The sequence below is a fragment of the Hyperolius riggenbachi genome, chromosome 4 (genome assembly GCF_040937935.1).
Source record: "Hyperolius riggenbachi isolate aHypRig1 chromosome 4, aHypRig1.pri, whole genome shotgun sequence".
Taxonomy (NCBI): domain Eukaryota; kingdom Metazoa; phylum Chordata; class Amphibia; order Anura; family Hyperoliidae; genus Hyperolius; species Hyperolius riggenbachi.
In genome coordinates this window covers 447,496,898-447,519,677 of record NC_090649.1, presented here as the reverse complement: position 1 = coordinate 447,519,677, position 22,780 = coordinate 447,496,898, and the positions used below count along the sequence as shown (strand labels likewise).

The window sequence follows — 22,780 nt, the reverse complement described above, 5'->3', positions numbered from 1 at the left end:
ATCATCGCTATTCCTAGGGCCTCACATTTCTCCCAATTAATTTTAAATTTGGAAAGATATCTGTATCTATTAAATTCCGTCAACAGACATGGCAATGACACCCTTGGCTTTGTCAGAAAAAATAAAAGGTCAACTGCGAATCCTGCAACTTTATGCGTCCTGTCCCCCAGTACCAGCCCCCCTATATCCACATTTGCTCTTACCCTCCTCAAAAATGGCTCTAGCGTCAGCACAAATATTAGTGGAGAGAGGGGGCAGCCCTGTCGGGTTCCATTAAATATCTGGAAATGCCCTGAAAGAGTGCCGTTTACTTTTATTCTGGCCGTCGGGGTAGAATATAAAGCGAATATCCGATTCAGCATCTTCTCCACCAACCCTATATGTCTGAGGACTGCTTTCATAAAGTCCCAGTCTACCCTGTCGAATGCCTTCTCGGCGTCTGTCGAGAGGCACACGACAGGTGACCGGGACTCTTTAGCATGCTGTAGGAGCATCACTGCTCTAGTAACGTTATCACGCGTCTCCCTATGCAATATAAACCCGGCCTGGTCCGAGTGGATCAGTTCCGGTATCAGTCCTGTTAGCCGTGTTGCCAATATATATGCTCCTAGTTTCAGGTCAGCATTCAACAATGATATCGGCCTATAACTGGAACATTGACTTGGATCTTTGTCTTTTTTCATTATTACCGTAATCTGCGATTCCAGAGAGTCTCTCCCAAATTGGACACCTCTGTCCCCTCTCTCCACCAACGAGTTCAGTGCATCAGTCAAATGCGGGGCCAGGATGGATTCGAAGCATTTATAATATTCCGCTCCAAATCCATCCGGCCCGGGAGCCTTACCAACCGAAGCATGTATTATGGCCCTTTTTACCTCTTCTACTGAGATAGGTTCCTCTAATCTTTTCCTATCTTCTTCCGATAGTTTCGGCAGTCCAGATTCCTGAATATAGTCATCCATTTCCCTATTTCTTTTAGCTCTCTAATTATCTGTCTCCTCTTTTCCTATTCCATATAGTTTCTCATAAAACTCTTTGAAAATTCTCGCCATCGATTCATTTCTATAATGTCTTTTGGACTGGGCATCATTAACAAATGGAACATAGTTAGCCTGCTGTTGAGCTTTTAACGCTCTTGCCAAAAACCTTCCTCCCTTATTCCCATGCTCGTAATAGGTTTTCTGACATCTCTGAAACGCGAACCTGGCTCGTGAAAACATTAATTTTTTATATTTTTCCCTTTCTACTGTCAACTTACCTAGGGTATCTCTCATCATTGATTCCTTATGTTCTCTTTCCAGTCTCTCAATTTCATTCAATAATTCCTTACTGAATCAGAAGTCCCCGGATCTCCTCATCCTTCCTGATCATAACAGCCACTGGCTCTATCGCCAGTGCAAACAAGAGAGGGGACAACGGGCACCCCTGCCGAGTTCCCCGTGTAAGTAAGAATGGTTCTGAAATCTCATCTTTCGTGTGGACCCGTGCTACTGGTGACTGATATAAAAGTTTGATCCAGGTTGTAAATTTCTCCTTAATTCCAAACCTTCCCAAGACCTCCCATAGATATGGCCATTCGATAGAATTGAACGCCTTTTCGGCGTCAAGTGTCGCAATTATTCTAGTCCCTGCGTTGTCATGTTTAGTTTGAAGATTGGTATAGAGTCTTCTTAAATTGACATATGTTCCCCTAGCCGGCATAAACCCCGTTTGATCTTGATGAACAAGGGTCTCTATCACCTGAGATAGTCTCCGGGACAGTACTTTGGCAAGGATTTTTATGTCTGTGTTTAAGAGGGAAATAGGGCGGTAGGAGGCACACTGTATAGAGTCCCGATCCTTTTTAGGTATAACAACAATGAGAGCCTCTCTCATGGAATCAGGGATTGTCTGGTGAATACGCATATAATTGTACAATTCGGCTAACGTCTTGCTGACGTCTTCCTTATAAACCTTGTAGTACTCTGCCGGAATACAATCTAATCCCGGTGTTTTGCCATTCTGTAGGGTTGCAATAACAATTTCAACTTCATCAGGCGTGATATCTAAATTAAGTGATTCTATCTGTGCCGCTGTCAGTCGTGGAAGAGGGACCCCATCCATATATAATCGTAATTCCGAAATATCATATTTTGCTCTAGTCGAATATAGTAACTTATAGTATTCTTTAAAGGCTTGATTAATTTCAATAGGCTCCCCAGTCTCAACCCCTCCTCGATTCTCAATGCGTGAAATGTTTGTTTTGGGTGGTTGTTCTCTAGCCAGTCGTGCCAGAAGACTCCCACAATGTTCTCCCTGATCAAAAGTCTTATGTCTTTCCTCAAGAAGGTATTTGTTAGTTCAGTTTTATTAAATTTACTTTAACTTGTGATACTCTCCATCTATTAAATGAGCTATTTGAGTGATCTTTACAAAATTCCAGTTCTCTCTCCCCTGCCTCATTCACTGCTAGCACTAGCCGAGACTTCCTTTGTTTTCTAACCCTATTAATAGCTGAATTATACGAGCCTCTTGCAAAGGCCTTAAAAGCATCCCATACTACCGGTTTAGTGGCAGACCCAGGGTTAGTATTCCAATAAGTGGATAGATCCACAGCAATTTCCTTTTGGTCATCATTGTCCTGAACCCATGCCCCTGATAGCATCCATATGGCAGTCCCGGACCTACCAGCAATGTTCAAAGTAAGCTGCAAAGGAGCATGGTCAGAGACTGCCCATGGAAGGCGATCAATGGATGAAATACTAGAAAGAACTTCCCTGGAGCAGAAAAAGTAGTCGATCCTTGACATGGTACGATGCATGGAGGATGGGCACGTAAATCCCGGCATCTCTATGTTTTTCCAACGCCACACATCCGTCATGTCAAGAGCTTCCGCCCACCTCTTAAGTTCACCTGTATATCTTCCCACATTGGGGATTCTATCTTCCGCATACATGGTTGAATTCAAGTCCCCTGCTAATATCACTCTAGTAGCAGGAAATTGCCCCACGATACCATCAATCTCCTGTAATAAAGTTAAATCCCCTGGAGGTGGAAGGTATACGTTCACGATAACATATTCCAATTGCTTTATTTTGGCATGCATCATAATATATCTCCCGCAAGGGTCCGATTTGAGAGCCATTAGTTCAAAACTTAAAGATTTTTTTATCAAAACACAGACCCCCCCGAGAATAGGATGAATAGGTTGAATGGTAATGTGAAGATACCCAGGGCTTTTTAACTGCTACTGTTCGTCCACCTTGTAAGTGTGTCTCCTGAAGGAGGCACACATGTGGTCGACGCTGCTTAAAGGGATACTGTAGGGGGGTCGGGGGAAAATGAGCTGAACTTACCCGGGGCTTCAAATGGTCCCCCACAGACATCCTGTGCCCGTGCAGCCACTCCCCGATGCTCCGGCACCGCCTCCGGTTCACTTCTGGAATTTCAGACTTTAAAGTGGGAAAAGCACTGCGCCTGCGCTGCCGTGTCCTCGATCCCGCTGATGTCACCAGGAGCATACTGCGCAAGCCCAGTATGGTCTGTGCCTGCGCAGTATGCTTTTGGTGACATCAGCGGGATCGAGGACATGGCAACGCAGGCGCAGTGCTTTTCCGACTTTAAAGTCTGAAATTCCAGAAGTGAACCGGAGGCGGTGCCGGAGCATAGGTGAGTGGCTGCGCAGGCACAGGATGTCTGCGGGGGACCATTAGAAGCCCCGGGTAAGTTCAACTCATTTTCTCCCGACCCCCTACAGTATCCCTTTAAGAAAGTTAAGAATCAGGGAACGCTTGGTTTTATCATTAAGGCCTCTAACATTCCACGATACTATTAATATTGATTGTCCCCTATGTGACATACTTTAATGAAGAAATCAAAATCCTAGTCCTCTCCCAGATCATCCACCCATGGGCCCTTGAGGAAGACATGGCTAAGCTCTGTAGTGCACTGAACCCAAATCCCATCCCCTCCCTAACCCCCACTGTTACTTCCCCAGCATGAAGCAACCTACATTCCTTCCCACAACCCATTAACTAAACGCAATAGTACCCCTTACCAGTACTTCCTCCACTTGAAAACATCTAACAAATGCTGCATCTGATACAGTAACCCCAAACAAACTTTATTACCCAATACCTAAATATCTTAGAGTATACAAAATTATAAACATCCTGTAATAGGACTGCAGGGTGCATTAAGTAGGCTGCAAAGTGTACATATTATAAACAAAAATTATGCCGACAGCCCATATCCTAACAAGTTATATCTTGCATCAGACAAAATATACAAATAAACATGCCTAGTACAGCAGCACACACAGCATCATTTTGCAGCATAAATGTAAGCAAATAGTAACAAACAAGGCGAGCAGAAGGGCTTGGAGGGTCTATATGCTGCAAAATTCAGAGCAACAATAATGCAAGCAAGCAAGTCCAGCATCATAGCCAGCGCATCTTAGCCTCTCATAGCCAACATATAGAGCTGGCGATTAAGACAAGCATGTAGAAGTAATTCATTACCATGTAAATATGTGTATCAGAGTTCCTAGCGTCGTATAGTTCTGGAAAAGCAGTAGTGCAAGCATCAAAGCAGTATTGCACGAAAGTTCGACACAGCAACAGCAGTCACATTATCACAGTAACGAATTAATAAGTTCATACGTTACCGCCTCCAGATAATAGGTTCTAACAGATCTCAATGTATGGAGTCCAGCCAGTCTGATACATCAGCTACCCTGCTCTCTGCTTCATCCTTCACTGCTAAGCCTGCTTGTTATCAGCCATGATAAAATCCCCAACTGAGCATTCAGTCTGGCTTTGCTCAGGAATCATTATAGCTGAGTCTTTATTCTCTGATGTCTTTTCAAGCCCAAGCCTGCCCCCTTCTGGCTCTGCTATAATGACTCAGCTATAATGATTCCTGAGCAAAGCCAGACTGAATGCTCAGTCGGGGATTTTATCAGGGTTGATTAGAAGAAGGCTGAGCAGTGAAGAATGAAACAGAGAGCAAGGTAGGTGTTTTCTCTAATGTTCCCACTGATGTATATGATAAAATACATGAGGGTGCTTCGTCTCTGGTTCACTTTAACTTTTTTTTTTATTTTCTCCTCAAATGCTCAATCACCTTAGCCTTGCTTGTAAACACAAATGAGCAGAGGATCATGTTGCAACTAAAATACATGGGTGCTTCCTCTCTGGTTCCCTTCTGGTTCCCTTCAAAGTCCCCAATTATCTGTGTAGCAGCTTTGTTGGGATCTTTATGATAAAAAGTTCAGATCCAGGCAAAATGAGCTGAAGCAGATTCCGCATCCCTTTTTCTGGCCACATATCTGACACCGTTTAGTAGAAACCCTGCTCTCTAGCGTGACATAATTCTGCGGATCAGGAAATCACAGTGCAATGCGGGAGATGCAGTTTATAGCAATGTGCACTTTAAAGGATACCTGAAGTCAGGGCCGGCTCTAGCGTGGGGCGAGAGGGGGCAGGGCTCCCTCAAATAAATCTTATGCCCCGTCAATCATGGGGTGTCAGCAGAGAGAGAAGAGGGACAGCGGTGGACACAGCGGGGAAGGGAGGGAAGTCTCCTCCCCTTCCCTCACCTTGGGGCTCCCCCTCTCTCTCTTGCTCCCCCCTCCAGAAATCAGCGGCGGGCCGGCAGCAGAAGACTTACTCTCTTTCCAGCGCGGGAGAGATCGATCTTTGCGCCACGCCACTACTCTGGTCTGGACTAGACGAGAGTAGTGGCGTGGTGCACAGATCGATCTCTTTCTCCCGCGCTGGGATTGAGAAGAGAGTAAGTCTTCTGCCGCCGGCCCGCCTCTGATTTCTGGAGAGGGGAGCGAGAGAGAGAGGGGGAGCCCCAAGGTGAGGGAAGGGGGGAGATGTCCCGCAGTTTCCTGTCTGTGAACCTTGTTGCATTGTGGGAAATAGCTGTTTACAGCTGTTTCCAACTGCTAAAAAAGCAAGGAGAAGCTACTTTCACTGACATCACCTGCCAGCAGTAAAAATGTTGCCATGTGATAAATGTCAGAATGTAAATCAGGGAGAGGAAAGATTTTACAATGGGCAAACACTGACTAAATAATTTATGCATAAGTATTGTAAAAATGAAGCACTTTTTTATTACATTATTTTCACCGGAGTTCCTCTTTAAATTAGCACAGACCAAACAATCTTGCAATGAATCATGCAAAGCTCTGGTGGGCTGCATTAGATAGAGAGTCCCATGACCTTGAGTTTGACAAATGTGTCAGAACATCTGTAAAATATTATCTACAAGACTGGAATACCATGTAAAGCGTTCCTATTAAGTCTGCATAATCTCCTTTAATATGATAAGAAAAGAGAACTGTGGTAAATGTATATCAAATTACATGTGTGCTTCCTTTATAATTTCACATAACGTTGTGGTTCCTCATGTCAGAATACAGTAGAATCTTGTTATAGCAAACTCTGCTATAGTAAACCAACCTCTGGATATAGTAAACTCATTCCTCAGGTCACAGAAAATGAGTCTGTATAAATAGAGTATACAATGTATGACCAATTCTAAAATAGTAGACTTCTGGTCCGTTGGAGTTTACTATAAAGGGATTCTACTGTAATGCATGAACAGTGATGTCATCCTGTTACCGGTGACTTCAGGCCAGTTGTACCTGGAAATCAGCATTCTCCTCAGAAGGTCCAGAGACAGGCGGGTGGATGTCTGCAGGCTCTCTATCAGCAGGCTTTTGTAATGGGAGTGTATCTCCTTGCACTCCTGTAACAGCCAAGATAAAAGCTTTTATTGTGATATTTCCATTAATCGACTTGATAATACAGTAATGAGGAAAACAAAAGAAAAAACCTGGAACCAGGCAATGTGAGGACAGAGCAGACAGTGATCAGAAAGATCTCAGACAAGGAGGGTAATCAGAAGAAAGCAGGCATGACAATAAGGCTGGATTCACACTGTACTAGATTAAAAAAAACTGGTTCTGTACAAACTGACCCTGCTTTTTATTTAAATCGATCAGTTTGTTACTTTGGGCATCAATTTTTGATCTGGTTTTCTATTAAAGGACAACCGAGGTGACATGTGACATAATGAGATAGATATATGTATGTACAGTGCCAAACACAGAGGTGACTATGCTGTGTTCCTTTTTTTCTTTCTCTGCCTGAAAATGTTAAACATCAGATATGTAAGTGACAGTTTCTGCCCAGGTCGGGACCAGGTTGGGCTATGGCATAACCAACACTGATAAGGAATTACAGCCATAAAACCCCTTCCTATCCATAAATGGCTTCTAAGAGAAGAAAAGAGATAAAAAGGTCAATAGTTCAGATTTTAGCTCTGGCATACCTCAATGCATGTGTCATTGAGAAGAGTCAACGAAACAGAAAAAACGTAAAAACTAGATTTAAATATAAAATAAAACTGCAGGATATCTAAAAAAGTCATTTTTAGGAGGAGGATAGATACAATTGTTTATCTCAACAGTTAATTTTCACTTTGAATGTCCATTAAATTTGCCAGCCGCTTGGTACCTGTCATCATGTGCTTCTGCTGCCACCATCTTCTGCTGCCACCATCCATTAGGGTTCTCTGCCACTTCCGCCATCCATTCTGGTCCCCACACACCAAAAATATTAGTATACCAATCCCAGAGCCTTAGCAGAAGCAATTTATGGCTCCCACTGGTTTGCAATCGTCCCTACACACCAGGGAGTATTTTCATTGGTCCACTACTCAGTGAACCAATGAGAATTCTCCATGGGGAGGGACAATTACCATTAGTCTATTGCAACCCATGGGAGCCTGATGCTTCTGCTGGGGCCCTTGGATCAGCATACCGGCATTTCTAGCATGCAGGGACCCAAATGGACGGCAGCAGCGGAGGCGAAAGGCAGCAGGTGAGTATGCAGCAAAACATACACAGCGAGCAGCCTAGTGAGAATGGACACCCTCCATTCTCATAGGCTAGCAATGATTCTGTTGGCTGCTGTCGCCTTCCGCTTCGTCCGGGTAATCTGCAGAAATTGCATACCTCCTATACTTGCACTCTGCTTGTGGAACAGAACAAACTGATGCATTACGAATAGATTTATGTGAACAGATCCTACTGCTTTGCATAGAGTTGGTTAGCATCCATGATGATCCATTCCATTCACTTCCAATAAACCAAACTGTAACACTGCTAATTACTCACCACCCTACAAACCCAGCGCCGACTCCTCAATGTCGGTGGGACACTGACCTGGCAAATTTCCGGCTTCACCGTCCTCGGGTTGCTAGGCGCTCGTGTGCGCCATCTCCTCAAGTTACGGCGTCGGTGGGCATGGCTTCAGTGCTGGCGCGAGGGCGAGGGTATTTAAAGCCTGAACGCTCATAGCACAGATGCTGTTGCATCGCCCCCAATGCAGCCGCAGGGTCTGTGCACGCGGTCTCTGCTCCCTGCCTGTCTAAGCCTGTGTTGGCAGCCTTCGCTGCCTGTTTGTCTGTTAATTTGTCCTATCCCTGGGATTCCTGCTAGTCTTGTCACGTCAGTCCAGCTCCCTGCCAGTCTTTGGTCCTATCTGTCCAGTCACTTGCTGCTCCATTGTCAGTCCCCTAGCCCTGAGTCCTGTAAGTCACTTGTCTTGTCATTTGTATACCTGTCACTGTCTTCCTGCCCTGTCTGCCAGTCTGGTGCCTGTCAGTACAGCCATCAGCGCAGCCTGACCAATATGGCCCCATCAGTACAGCCCAGTCTGTCCCTACCAGGCTGTCTACCTAGACTGCACACTCTGGTACTTTTCCAGTGTCCCCTGTCCAGTACTTTGGTTATACAGCATCCCCTGTCCAGTACTTCTGTTCTTATCCAGCTAGTCCCCATTCAGCCTGTCCTTTCCTGTCCATCCTGTGCAGTTTGTCATGGTCAGTCTTTTTCTGTCCAGTCACTCCCGTCCGTCCTGTCTGCCCTGGTTTTTGCTGTCTAGCTTGTCTAGTCAGTCCAATCCTATCCGCATTGTGCTGTCAGGTTGTTTGTTACTCCTTCCCACATTGGCAAGGTACCCCTTCTATTCTTCCTGTCATTGGAGTGGTAGTCCTGGGGGTTGTGATCTGGTGAGCACCAGGCAGCAAAGTAGTCTGCCATCTTTTGGGGGTGGCGGCCCATCATCCCTTGCGGGGTGCACTGGGGAAGACCCATGCTCACTTAGACCCCATGCCCTGGGACTGCTTGCACTTGGAACCAGTGACAAAATCAATAGAACCATGATACAAACTTTGTTTCGGCCAGAGTGATGCAAAAGCTGCTTTCACTTTCACAAGAAAACTCTCAGAGGAAGATGACGTACCTTTGTAAACTTGTTTTCCTCAGAAACCTGGACAGTTGTAAATGCCACGCGCTTAGTTTCTGCCGCAAATGAAAACACAAACTGAACAAATATTATGACCCTCTTCTGAATATATTCACTTTACCTTTAAATACCGCATATACTGCTATAAACCTGAAAGTGTTGAACCCCCCGAGCACAGGCTTACTCAGCACACTGCGAATATCACTAAATCCCACATTGCTGCCAACTGGTGATCTTTCATTTGCTACTGTTATGCAGAATATTGACTGTGATTTATGGAGTAGGGACACCAAGAGCCAAATATAGTGTAGCATGTACTGGTAGTTGAAATGAAGTATGATAGAGTAATAAGCTATACTCACAAAGCAGGGTTACCTCAAAGACAACCACTGTATAGGCAGGTGGGAAGATTATGTCACAAAATGCATCTGCTGGCAAATATCCTGAACTATTGATGAACTTCCTCCATTTCGCTAGCAGATGTCCTATGTGTCCTCAGTGTTTGCAGCAGCTTGAAGTATTCTCTGCCACCAGCAGAGGTCTCACTCACAGGAACTGTTATTGCAGATTTAATGAGGGCAGGTCTGTGATCACCTGGACTTTGTCATCTGACTTTCTTGCACACAATATAAGCTGCTTTAACAGGCCACTCTGTTCTAGCTCAGCAATGTCAGTTTCTGATCCTGAGTCCTAGCCTTCCTGTCTTGCTCAGCCTTGTATCTTGCTCTTACCGTGTTTGACCTGTTTGCTGTATTTAGACTACCCTTTGCCTAAGCGATTGTATCGTTTGTTTCTCTGGTTTGACCCTGCATGTATGACGTTCCGTTGCCTGCCTATTATAATTCTGTTGTCCTGCCTTTGTATATGTTGTATATAATTCCTATGTGTATATATTTAGTCAGGTTCGGGGTTCAGTGTGCACACTATTGTTATGCTCGGGATTCCCTTGCATATTCTATTATATGCAGGGGGTTCATAGCATATGCAATCCCTGATAGTCTTCTGCTACTGTGTTAGTTTTGTTTGCAGTTCCACTATTGCTTATACTGATTGCCTGACTATTGCATGACTTCTATGCATAAACTTAATGCCAATTGTTTATCGCGTCCTGATTGTATGATTCTATGCATACACTTAATGCCAATTGTTTGTGTATTCAGTTTGACAGTTTATTTGCATAACTCTGTACATGAGCTTTAAAGAATAACATTTATGCTGTTTATCTCTTGAGTCTGTTTGCAATAAATCTTTATATTTATTCCTTTAATTCCAGTCTCAGTGTTTCTTGCATAGTGACAAAACAATCTTCCTTGCGATTCCCTTGCATTGCATACCAATGCATTAGAATCTTGACAGATTAGACCTGACCCCACTCAGGATTAAGAAGTCGCTTTCCATAGATGAGCTGGAAAAAGGGGTAACACTCTTCCACCAGGGGTGGACTTGATATAGCGTAGAATGGATACAGAGGCGCCAAAAGGATAAGAGTATCTAAAAAGTTTATAACATGAGGAGGCAGTGGTGGACTTACCTCTTCCAAGCAGACACAAAAATTGCCAATGTGTTTGTCAAATACAACAAGTTTATTTACATACTCCGGGGGACAATGCAACGCGTTTCGCAGGTTTAATCCTGCTTCATTAGGCAATAACAACGGAGCAATAGCATATGTGGTCAGTAGAAGAGCCAGGCACCTCTACTTTTTAGATACTTATATGCATTTGGCGCCTCTGTATCCATGCTACAATGACATATGAGCGCATTAATGCTAGGATTGCAGACAGGCCTGATGCATTTAGCAAAATGTGGGAACCCTGGATTGACTTTAGAGGGCCTGCAGCATTCGAGATTAGATGTTGACTTTTCTTCTTGACCCTAGTTGCGTTTATTACCTATGGATGTTTTTTGCAAATGTTATGTATATTTACTTCACTTGACCCTAGAGGCATTTTATTATTGTAGGCATCTGAGCTTTAACAGTTTCTGTTTTGAAATATTGTGTGTTAACCTTGAAGCACTGTATATACTGTGGCCCATGTTATGGCCTATTGTTGGTTTCTTTCTCTATGTTTCTATATTAATGATCTAATGGTCAATTTTCTTGATAATTTTGCAAAATAAAGAGATTTTGAAACCTAAATATATACTGCTACCCAATATCTTAAGTTTTTATATCTTGCTAATATCATCATGCTACTCCCCACCTGGTGCTGCTGCCTTACCTGATCTCATGGCTGGTATGCCCCAGACTCTGGTGTAAGGCCTCATTCACATTAGGGCCATTTCTGTGTGCTTTTCACAGCACATTGCCCTGGGCGTTCTCCAAGGTATTGATTTTCCCATGTAATTAAATGTACCTTGTTCACATCTATGGGCTGCATTACAAAAAACGTAGTGGTGCATGCATTTCTGTTCGTTGAGTTCTAAAACGTACATCAATGTAAGTGAATGTGTGCGATACAAACACTAAAGTGCATCCGTTTTTTATCACGATTTTAGGGCCTGTACACACTGCTGCGCTTGTGCTGCGTTTTTAAAATCGCATGCGTTTTTTAAATCGCAAGCCTTCATGAAAATAGAAAAACGCTTTGCGTTTGTCATTTTTCAAAAGACCTTGCGATTAAAAAACGCATGCGATTTTAAAAGCGCAGAGCAAGCGCAGCAGTGTGTACAGGCTCTTACACGTTTTTCAGCGCACCCAATGTGAACGAGGCCTTATCCATTGTGTACAATACCATAAAGGGGTGCAGCAGTGACTGACTTCTAAAGACATGAGATACTAAGCTGTACTGCATATAGACTCACCCGGCTTCTTGTGGCCTTTCACAGTGCTTTTTTTCTGCTTTATCTCACGCACGGACTGAAAGATGGCAATCAGCGCATTAACAGCTCGCTTCACCTGCTTGCATTTCTGGTTGGTATGTTCTGCTATGTATGCCGTGTACACCTGAAGGAAGAACATAGTGTCAGCTGTGCTTGGAGGTGCAGACAGCCTTCAGTGGTGACAGTGAGGCCAGGAGGATGGAGGCTGTCATACACAACAGGGAGCATAGAAGATCTTATGGCGGGTTACTTGCAGAAGAGGCAGGACAAGTGTGACACAACAGTGCCGTTACACTGTGCCTCCATCATCCTGCCAGAGTGCTCGCTGTCCATAGAAGGAAAGTCAACGTAATGGTGAACACTTGTGAGATTTTTAGGGATTTTCTTTTTAGGTTGAACGCAGCTCTTAGACCATACATGTCAAACTCCGGCCATGGGCCTAATCTGGCCCTTGGAGCCATTACATTTGGCCCTCAAGTGGTTTCCCCACTTTGCATTATGTTTGGCCCACTCTAGACCACCAGGGAAACTATATTGGAGGTGAAGCTCTAGAACTACAGGGAAGGGGGGAGGTAGGGGGAAATCACTAAACACTAGAGAACAGTATAGGGGAGGGTGGGGGCCTCTAGACACCAGGGAACTGTATAGGGGAGGGAGGACCACTAGACACCAGGGAACTGTGTAGGGTTTGGAAAGTGGCCATTAGACATCAGGGAACTTTATAAGGTAGGAAGATTGCCAGTAGACATTGATGTTGGCCTAGGTCCCAGTGTACAATTTCAGCCCACTTTGGCTATCATTCATAAAAGCAGTGTGGTAAAAAAAAAATCTGTGTGGGGAAAATACCGCATTCGGTAGTTTAGACTTCTGTGTGTTTATTCATGCAAATGTTTACAGTTGCGATACAAGTTCAGTATTTTCCCGAACCAGGTATGTGTAACATGAGAAGCTGCCGAGCCGATACATTTTCTCCTCCAGAGACAGCTTTACAATAGAAGAGGCAGCCCCAGCATCCCTTCTGGGAAAGATGTGCAATTTTTTTTTAAAAAAAGCCTCTCCTTGCACTGAATCTGCGCTGAATCTGTCTATTAGTCTTTGTAAACAATCTATTTAATTGCCACAACTTAGAGGAACTTCAAAAAAATGTTACACATGCAGGATTTCTGATGTGAAATATATAAATTCAGCTGTTTTCAGCATTTCCGCATGCAGTAATGCTTTATGAATGATAGCCTTTGTATTTGAGTTTGACACCCCTGCCTTAGACCAATAATCACAGCTTGTTACCTCATTATTAGAAAGCATGTGCTGTACAGTGGTGACTCCATCATCTGGTAACTGAAGAAAAGTGGTCTCTGATATGTAGGTGGTCGTCACATTAATATTCTGCTCACAGATGTCCGACACCTGCAGGATAACCAGAAGAGGGCATCACAGAACAACTTAAAGCAAAAAGTTAAGCTACAAAGCAGTCCTCAGAGTCAATAGCATCTGGCTCTGAAGGAAAACAAGAAAACACTGAGCTGCCTGTGTATTTGCGTTACTTTTCCTGAACGTCCTCTGCTCTGGTTGCCGATGCCCCTGCAGCTTAGGTGACTGCTGGCCTTAAAGGAATACTGTTAGGGGGTCCGGGGAAAATGAACTGAACTTACCCGGGGCATCTAATGGTCCCCTGCAGATGACCTCTGCCCGCACAGCCACTCACCGATGCTCTGGCCCCGCCTCCAGTCACTTCTGGAATTTGAGACTTTAAAGTCTGAAAACCACTGCACCTGCATTGCCGTGTCCTCGCTCCCACTGGTGTCACCAGGAGCGTACTGCGCAGGCCCAGTATGGTCTGTGCTTGCGCAGTACACTCCTGGTGACATCAGCAGGAGTGAGGACACGGCAACGCAGGCGCAGTGGTTTTCAGACTTTAAAGTCTGAGATTCCAGAAGTGACCCGGAGGCGGGGCCAGAGCATCGGTGAGTGGCTGCACGTGCACAGGATGTCTGCGGGGGACCATTAGAAGCCCCGGGTAAGATCAACTCATTTTTCCCCGACCCCCTACAGTATTCCTTTAAAGTGAAACTCCGACCAAGAATTGAACTTTATCCCAATAAGTAGCGGATACCCCCTTTAACATGAGAAATCTATTTCTTTTCACAAACGGATCATCAGGGGGCTCTGTATGGCTGATATTGTGATGAAACCCCTCCCACAAGAAACTGAGGACCATGGTACTCCTGGCAGTTTCCTATCTGTGAACCTTGTTGCATTGTGGGAAATAGCTGTTTACAGCTGTTTCCAACTGCCAAAACAACAAGCAGCAGCTACATCACCTGCCAGCAGTAAAAATGTCACCATGTGATAAATGTCAGAATGTAAATCAGGGATTTAAAATATTTTACAATGAGCAAACACTGACAAAATCATTTATACATAATTATTGTAAAAATGAAGCACTTTTTTATTACATTATTTTCACTGGAATTCCTCTTTAAGTGACCCAGTGTCAAACCTACTGGCAGAAAGTCATCTGTACTCATAACTCTAGCAGTGGGATCCCAGGATGCATGGCTGGATTATGGAGTCGATATAGATGAACGTACTAAAAGCTAGCACTCCAAGAACTAAAGTAGAGACAGTTTTAAGCCTTTACCTGCCCTTATTTTTATCTTGTTCCCCTTGTTACATTTCTGTGCTGTTGTTAGTGATTCTTTTATCACTACTATAAGCATGTAATAAAGATGACATTTATACTTTTTGACCCAGTGGTGCGTTGTGAGATTCTTTTTCTTGTGTATTGGAATGCTATCTCCTCATATCTCTAGATACGCACAGTACTTCTCATTGACACTGAGTAGAATAACAGGAAAAGTACAGTCGTTCAATAAAACAGACCGTTTAATCATAAACACACATTCTATTGATAACATTTTAAGTTTTGACAATTCTGACTGAAATGCAAACTGTGGAAAAAAAAGCACATGGTGTAAGCCTGACACAACAGACAAAAGAGTGCCCCCTGTCTGTGCATTACAAGCATTATTCTGCAGAATCGAAATTAAAGTAATATGAAACTTCTTTGCTCTTAAAGAGGAACTCCAGCCTAAACAAACATACTGTCATTAAGTTACATTAGTTATGTTAATTAAAATAGATAGGTAATATAATCTCTTACCCACCCTGTTTTAAAAGAACAGGCAAATGTTTGATTTCATGATGGCAGCCATCTTTTTGGTTGAAAGGAGGTGACAGGGAGCATGAGACACAGTTCCAACTGTCCTGTGTCCTGATCACCCCTCCCAGTTGATAGGCAACATGAATAACAACATAGGAAATCCCATCATGCTTTGCACAGCATCAGGGAAAAACTGCCCGGGCAGATTTCTTTGATGGGGAGGAGCTTAGCTAAAAATGCAGCTAAAAATGATGCTTTGGTAAGAAAAACAAATTTCTGATGCTGTGAAACTGTTAAAGAAACACCAAGCCTTTTCAATTCTGCTGAGTAGATTTTTAGTCCGGAGGTTCACTTTAACCGGTTCAGCCTCACAGCTATTTTCACCTTAAGGACTGAAGCAATTTTCCCCTGTCAGCGCTGCTCTCATTCATTCGCTAATAGCTTTATCACTACTCATCACACATAAATTATTTAGATCTTGTTTTTTTCACCACAAATTTGGCTTTTGGGGGGTGACATTTGTTTTTAGTAACTACTAAAATGTCTATGTATTTTAAAGAGAAAAACGAGGAAAAAAATGAAAAAATACACTATTTCTCCAATTCCAGCCTCTATAGTTTTAAAATGAACAATGCTACTGAACATTTTACCCACACATTTTATCTGCCTGTTTGTCGTGGTTATCACAAGATTTAAATTATGTCCCTAGTACATAGTATGGTGACAATATATTATTTGGAAATAAAGGTGCATTTTTTCTATGTTGTGTTTTTTGTTTTCTCATTGCACACTACCAATGATTACAAGCCCTCATTTGCAAAAAAAACAGTAATACATCCTCATGACATACATGTTTAAAAAGCTGAGTCCCTAAGGTAACTATTTAAGTATTCACTTTTCAATTCTGTCACTTTTGGTGTTTTTTACAAGTGTATTAGTTTGGTGCAGAGTATATGAAAAAACAATTGCATTGCTTTTCATTTCATTTGCTGCTAAAACAAAACCACATCACATATGCCTAATCTCTCAAAGACCCCAAATACTATTCTCTTGCTTGTCCCGGTAAAAATGATACCCTATACACATAATCAGATAGCTTCTTGGCCACGCAATACTCTGTTAACCATGAGCAGCACTAATGCATTTTTCAAGGCCATTTTTTGCAACAAAAGTAATACAGTCATTCTTTGTTCGCAAAGCCCCTGGAGTGTCAGAACATTTGAAACAGGTCACAAATGTCACCATTCTGAAAACTAGAGACCCAGGCCTACTGAGATATACATATTTTAAAACAATTGGACTTCTGCGGTTTTGCTAAAATTGAATCATAACTTGGAAAATGGTATTTTTTTACATCTTTTTTCACTTTGGCACAAAAAAAACAAACACTTGACATAGTTTTTGTCTCTCAAAGACCCCAAATACTATTCTCTTGCTTGTCCCGGTGAAAATGATACCCTATACACATAATCAGATAGCTTCTTGGCCACGCAATACTCTGTTAACCATGAGCAGCACTAATGCAATTTTCAAGGCCATTTTTTGCAACAAAAGTAATACAGTCATTCTTTGTTCGCAAAGCCCCTGGAGTGTCAGAACATTTGAAACAGGTCACAAATGTCACCATTCTGAAAACTAGAGACCCAGGCCTACTGAGATATACATATTTTAAAACAATTGGACTTCTGCGGTTTTGCTAAAATTGAATCATAACTTGGAAAATGGTATTTTTTTACATCTTTTTTCACTTTGGCACAAAAAAAACAAACACTTGACATAGTTTTTGTCTCTCAAAGACCCCAAATACTATTCTCTTGCTTGTCCCGGTGAAAATGATACCCTATACACATAATCAGATAGCTTCTTGGCCACGCAATACTCTGTTAACCATGAGCAGCACTAATGCAATTTTCAAGGCCATTTTTTGCAACAAAAGTAATACAGTCATTCTTTGTTCGCAAAGCCCCTGGAGTGTCAGAACATTTGAAACAGGTCACAAATGTCACCATTCTGAAGACTAGAGACCCAGGCCTACTGAGATATACATATTTTAAAACAATAGGACTTCTGCGGTTTTGCTAAAATTGAATCATAACTTGGAAAATGGTATTTTTTTACATCTTTTTTCACTTTGGCACAAAAAAAACAAACACTTGACATAGTTTTTGTCTCTCAAAGACCCCAAATACTATTCTCTTGCTTGTCCCGGTGAAAATGATACCCTATACACATAATCAGATAGCTTCTTGGCCACGCAATACTCTGTTAACCATGAGCAGCACTAATGCAATTTTCAAGGCCATTTTTTGCAACAAAAGTAATACAGTCATTCTTTGTTCGCAAAGCCCCTGGAGTGTCAGAACATTTGAAACAGGTCACAAATGTCACCATTCTGAAAACTAGAGACCCAGACCTACTGAGATACACATATTTTGAAACAATTGGACTTCTGCGGTTTTGCTAAAATTGAATCATAACTTGGAAAATGATATTTTTTACATCTTTTTTTCACTTTGGCACTATAAAAAAAACTGATGACTTAGGCCTCAGTCCTAAAACACACCAAAATGTATTCTACAGCTCATCACGGTTAAAATGATACAACATATGCCTTACTTAGTAACAAATGGTTGTGTGCAGCAATCAATTATACCCAATGTGCACTATTTTTTTTGCACTAATTGTTGCAGAGCTATTGTTTGTTTGCATATTCCCAGGAGAGATTGGAATCAAACAAAGACCGCACATGACACCATCATAGAAGGCTAACAACCAGGGCTATTCATCAGTAGGTATTTTGTGAGCTACCTTCTCAAAGGAACACTGCAAAAGGAATTTTCACATTGCCCTGGTTATAACAAATCCAAAATGTGGCTAATTTGAATATATCACTTCTCTTCACAGTGATAACAAATACATTGGAACTTACCATTGGATGTCTTGCAGAATTAGAGAAAAGCCAGAGGCCATAAGTCAGGGGTCAAGCAGATCCAAGAGTCAGAAGATGGGAGCAGCAGGGTCCAAAGTTCAATTTTGAACTTACTTTGTGTTTTCTTTTTCCTCAAAAAATTCAGTTTCCGCCAACACCCCAAAAACATAGGGGTATGCCAAATGTGAGCTCCTTTGAGGGTCTGTAAGTTACATGAATATATAGGAAGGGGGAAAATGCCAGTCAAATATGTCCAGGTAAAGAAAAAAAACCCACAAAAAAAAGAGAGAAACAAAAACACAAAAAAAAGGGAAAAAATAAATTAGTAATCTACAAGTGTGTGGTATGCCCTAAAGCACTTGATAACACACAGTGCTGGGGCTGAGGGGCAATCTGGGCAAAAATACTGTGACTCACACCGTCTCTTGTGTTTCACACACACTCTGCATCTTCTCAGGGGGGCTTTTTCACTTCATTGGAGGGAATTAGTTCAGGGAAATGTCTCTCCCTCAGTCTAATTGAGTTCTCCAAATGGATAGGATCCTGTTGTGCAATTTGGCCAGGGGAATACATTAGGGACTTGTGGACTTCAATCTGGAACTCAAGAAAGGTCATCTGTTGGCTTGTTGGTGTTGTGGTGGTTTTTAGATAGACCACAAATGCATTGTGCATGGTCATCTGCAACAAGAAGAATGTTATTTTTTTGTACCATGCTTTCCTTCTTCTTCTTAATAAATAAGGCGCCAAGACTTGGTCTGATAAGTCCACTGCTCCCATATTTTTATTGTAGGCGACTATGGCCTCTGGCTTTCTACGTTGTTCCGTTCTGGATGTGGCAAGAACTGTGGCCTCAGTATGGATGGTGGATAGCATCATCACCTCCCGCTTGTCGTGGAACTTTAATGCCAGGAGCTCTTCAGATCTGAGTGCGTAGGACTCTCCTCTGCATAGTTTTTTATTTACTACCTGTGGGGGGAGGCCTTTACGGTTTGCTCTCACCGTCCCACATGCGCCAGTCTGGACTGAGAAGAGGAACTTGAACAGTGGCACACTTGTATAAAAGTTGTCCAAGTAGACGTGGTAGCCTTGGTGGAGAAGTGGATTCAGTAGGTCCACCACTATTTTGCCACTGGTGCTAATATACTCAGGGCACCCAGCTGGCTGCAGAATGGAGTCTTTGCCTTCATACATTTTAAAAGTGAAGGTATAGCCAGTGCCACTCTCGCATGCCCTATAAATTTTCACCCCACATCTTGCCCTCTTGCTTGGGATGTACTGTTTCATGGAAAGTCTCCCATGAAACGGTACCAGGGATTCGTCCACAGCTATTTCCCGGTGTGGGGTATATACATCCATGAACACTGCACTTAGGTGGGTCAACAGGGGTCTCAATTTAAACAGTCTGTCATGGTCAGGGTCGGTATGATTCACACTTTGCGTGTTGTCATTTAGGTGAAAAAACTTTGACAATAGCTCAAAACGCTGCCTGCGCATTATTGCTGGATAGAGGGGTGCATTATGATAAAGGTCCCTGGACCAGTACATTTTTATCTGGGGCTTTGGGGTGATGCTCATGCTGAGCGTGAGGCCTACATAAGCCTTCATTTCAGGCACGTTGGTGGGGTGCCATTTTCTGGTGATATAGTTGGTGGGGTGGTCAGCTAAAAATTGTAGCGCAAATAAATTAGTTTGCTCTACTAAATGCTCCCACATTGCCTCTGTCATGAAAAGCTGGAAAATGTCAATTGGTGCCTGATTGACAATGGGCACTGACACACCAGCGGTGGCTGTGAAGGGTGGGATGTTGGGCGCAGCATAATTAGGGGGTTCCCAGGTGCCATTTAACATATGAAGCGGTACCTCCTGCCTGCGAGGTACCTGTGCCTGCCTACCCTGTCTGCGCCTAGCTCCCCCTGGCGCACTGCTGCTAGCAGCAGCGGGGTTGCCCACAGAGCCCTCTGCTGGGTTGCCCACGGAGCCCTCTGCTGGGTTGCCCACGGAGCCCGATGCTGGGTCGCCCATGGAGCCCGATGCTGGGTCGCCCACGGAGCCCCCTGCTGTGGACAGTCCTGATGGTCCCTCATCAGCGGACTCAGGACTTGGGTCCCTCCTCAAGCGGCGTGATGGCGGCCCTTCGGACTCTGAAGATTCAGATCCTGAACCAGAGCCGGACGGAGGGAGCCAATCACTACCTGACTCATCCTCGCTGCTGCTCTGCTGGAGGATGGAGGCTGCCTCCACCACAGAATAGAGCCTCCTTGCCATTATTTAGAAAGGGATAGATAAAGATGAAAAATATAAAGCGATTTTTTTTGGGGGGGGGGGGGTGTAGAGGGGGGTTGTAGAGGGGGTAGAGAGGGGGGGGGAGGACAGTAGAGTATAGATAGTAACAGATAGGAAGAAAAAGATCACAATAGATCAGTGATCAATAGATCTGTAGGGAATAAATGGCCGAGGAGAGGGAGAATCAGGGATTCTGGGCAGTTATGGGGTTAAAAATTCAGGGATGGGGGGCAAATTTTATTAAGAGAAAGTCCTACCAGTTTATCTGTCAGTCTGTCTCTCAGCTCCTGTCACCACAGAACAGTGATTGATCTGTGTGACAGGAGCTGAGAGACAGAGAGAGGGAAACGTTTTATTTACAAACATTATTAAGAATTCACATTGTTACTGGATGTAACTATGTGAATTCTTTACTTCCTTTGCTCTGATTGGCTCAGAGGAGCGCTGGCTCCTCTTCACCAAACAGCACGGCTTGTAAGCCGTCGGGGACGAGCACGCACCGCGCGCACCACGCGGCCATGCGCGCGCACACGCGGAAGTGCGCCTGGACGCGGACTCTCGTCCAGATAGGCTTCAGCTGCCGCTGCCTGGACGAGCTTGTACCAGAACAGCAATCAAACAGTGTAACTGTAAAAAACACGGAAGAGACAGCTACGGTGAACAGCGATACCACCGCAGCCGTCTCCATTTCCCTGCCTAACAGTTATCCGGTCCTCGGGCGTCTAGCACGCCGAGGACGGGTTTGTCAGCAGCACATAGGGTTGCATTGTCGCGTGCGCGCGCGCATAGACGAGACCTTTATGCGGGGAGAAGGCGCGTCAGCTGACCGGCCGGTCGGCTGACGTCAGAGGAGACGCTCGCCGCTCCTCATTGGTTGATGAGAGGGGGGCGTGCCGGAGGGGTCTCCTCTGCTTCTTAAGCTTCCCTGAATCACTCGCAACTGGTCTGCTGTTGCGAATACTTTGTGTTAGCACTCAGACTTTAGATAGATCTGGTGTGCTTTGATCCGGGAGGAAACCGAGGATTTCACACAGTGATAGGATTGTTTGATAGCCATAATTATAATTGAATATTGTATTATCTGTGTATGACTCTTGCTCGTTCTGACTAATCTTACTCTCAGTGATTCTGTACTTCTGCCCATCTGATCTTGTTGCCGACTCTGCCTGTTAAAACCTTCCTGCCTTTGCCTTCTGACTTTGTACCGTATCTGCCAGCCTGTTGCCAACTCGTTTAGTCTGACCACTCTACTCTCACCAGAGGGTCCTAGTCTCTGGTAAGGGGTTTTGTACTGTTAGTGCCCACCAGCTCCTCTGTGTGGCATAGTTAAACCTGTCAGTACTACTGTTGCACCAAGCACTATACTTTGCTATCACATTAGCTGTTGGTATACCTGTATTATTGGTGATTCTGCAGATCATCATATAATCAGGTATATATCTGCATTATAGGTGATACTGCAGATCACCTAATAATCAGACTCCTGTTACTTGCTGACACCAATCGTTACAGAACAGCAGACCAAAATGTCTATGGATGCACTGTGTAGCCGAGTTGGGGCCTTGACCACAGCGGTAAACAATTTAACCGTGCTGGTCAATACCCAACAGACGCAGATCACCCAGCTGTCTGGAGTTGTGCAAACTCTCCAGTTAGCAACCGCACCAGTGCAGTCCCCTCCTGTGGTTGATCTAAGAATGCCTCTCCCTGAAAAGTTTTCAGGGCACAAATCTGACTTTTAGAATTTCAGAAATCGTTGCCTCTCTTACTTTGAGATGAGACCTATTTCATCAGGGACAGAAAGTCAGAGGGTGACCCTTATTATCAGGGAATTCACAGACATGGGCATACAGTCTTCCCAGTGATCATGAGGCACTATCTTCAGTTCAGGAGTTTTTTAATACTATGGCTATCATATACGACGATCCTGATATCGCAGTTACTGCTGAAAGGAAGCTAAAGTCCCTCAGACAGGGACGTAATACGGTGGAAACTTATGCCGCAGAATTTAGAAGGTGGGCTGTGTCGGCTAGATGGGGACAGTTCGCTTTATTAGATTGTTTTTTAACGGGATTATCTGACCCGGTCTCTGATGTGATGTTAGCTCATCCTGAGCCTAAAACTGTCGATGAAGCGATTGCATTGGTGGTAAAGATTGATCGCCGCATTCGTTATCAGAGGCAGACTCGTGGGAGATACCCTGTGAGATCTGTTACTAAAGTCTATCCATCATTTTCTCCCCCTCGGATGAACCGATGCAAATCGGACATTCCAAATTGT

General features: G+C 43.8%; 1 protein-coding gene across 4 annotated transcripts in view; it reads right to left on the bottom strand.

The window, feature by feature from the left end:
• DNAH8 (dynein axonemal heavy chain 8) overlaps positions 1-22,780 on the bottom strand; it is a 491,368-nt gene that overhangs the window by 346,403 nt on the left and 122,185 nt on the right. For all 4 annotated transcript variants that reach the window (XM_068232705.1, XM_068232706.1, XM_068232709.1 and 1 more), the window contains 4 exons: positions 13,413-13,532; positions 12,108-12,249; positions 9,300-9,358; positions 6,635-6,738 (listed from right to left, as the gene is read on the bottom strand). In XM_068232705.1, coding sequence (XP_068088806.1) covers positions 6,635-6,738; positions 9,300-9,358; positions 12,108-12,249; positions 13,413-13,532 — 425 coding nt within the window. The remainder of the gene's footprint in view (positions 1-6,634; positions 6,739-9,299; positions 9,359-12,107; positions 12,250-13,412; positions 13,533-22,780) is intronic.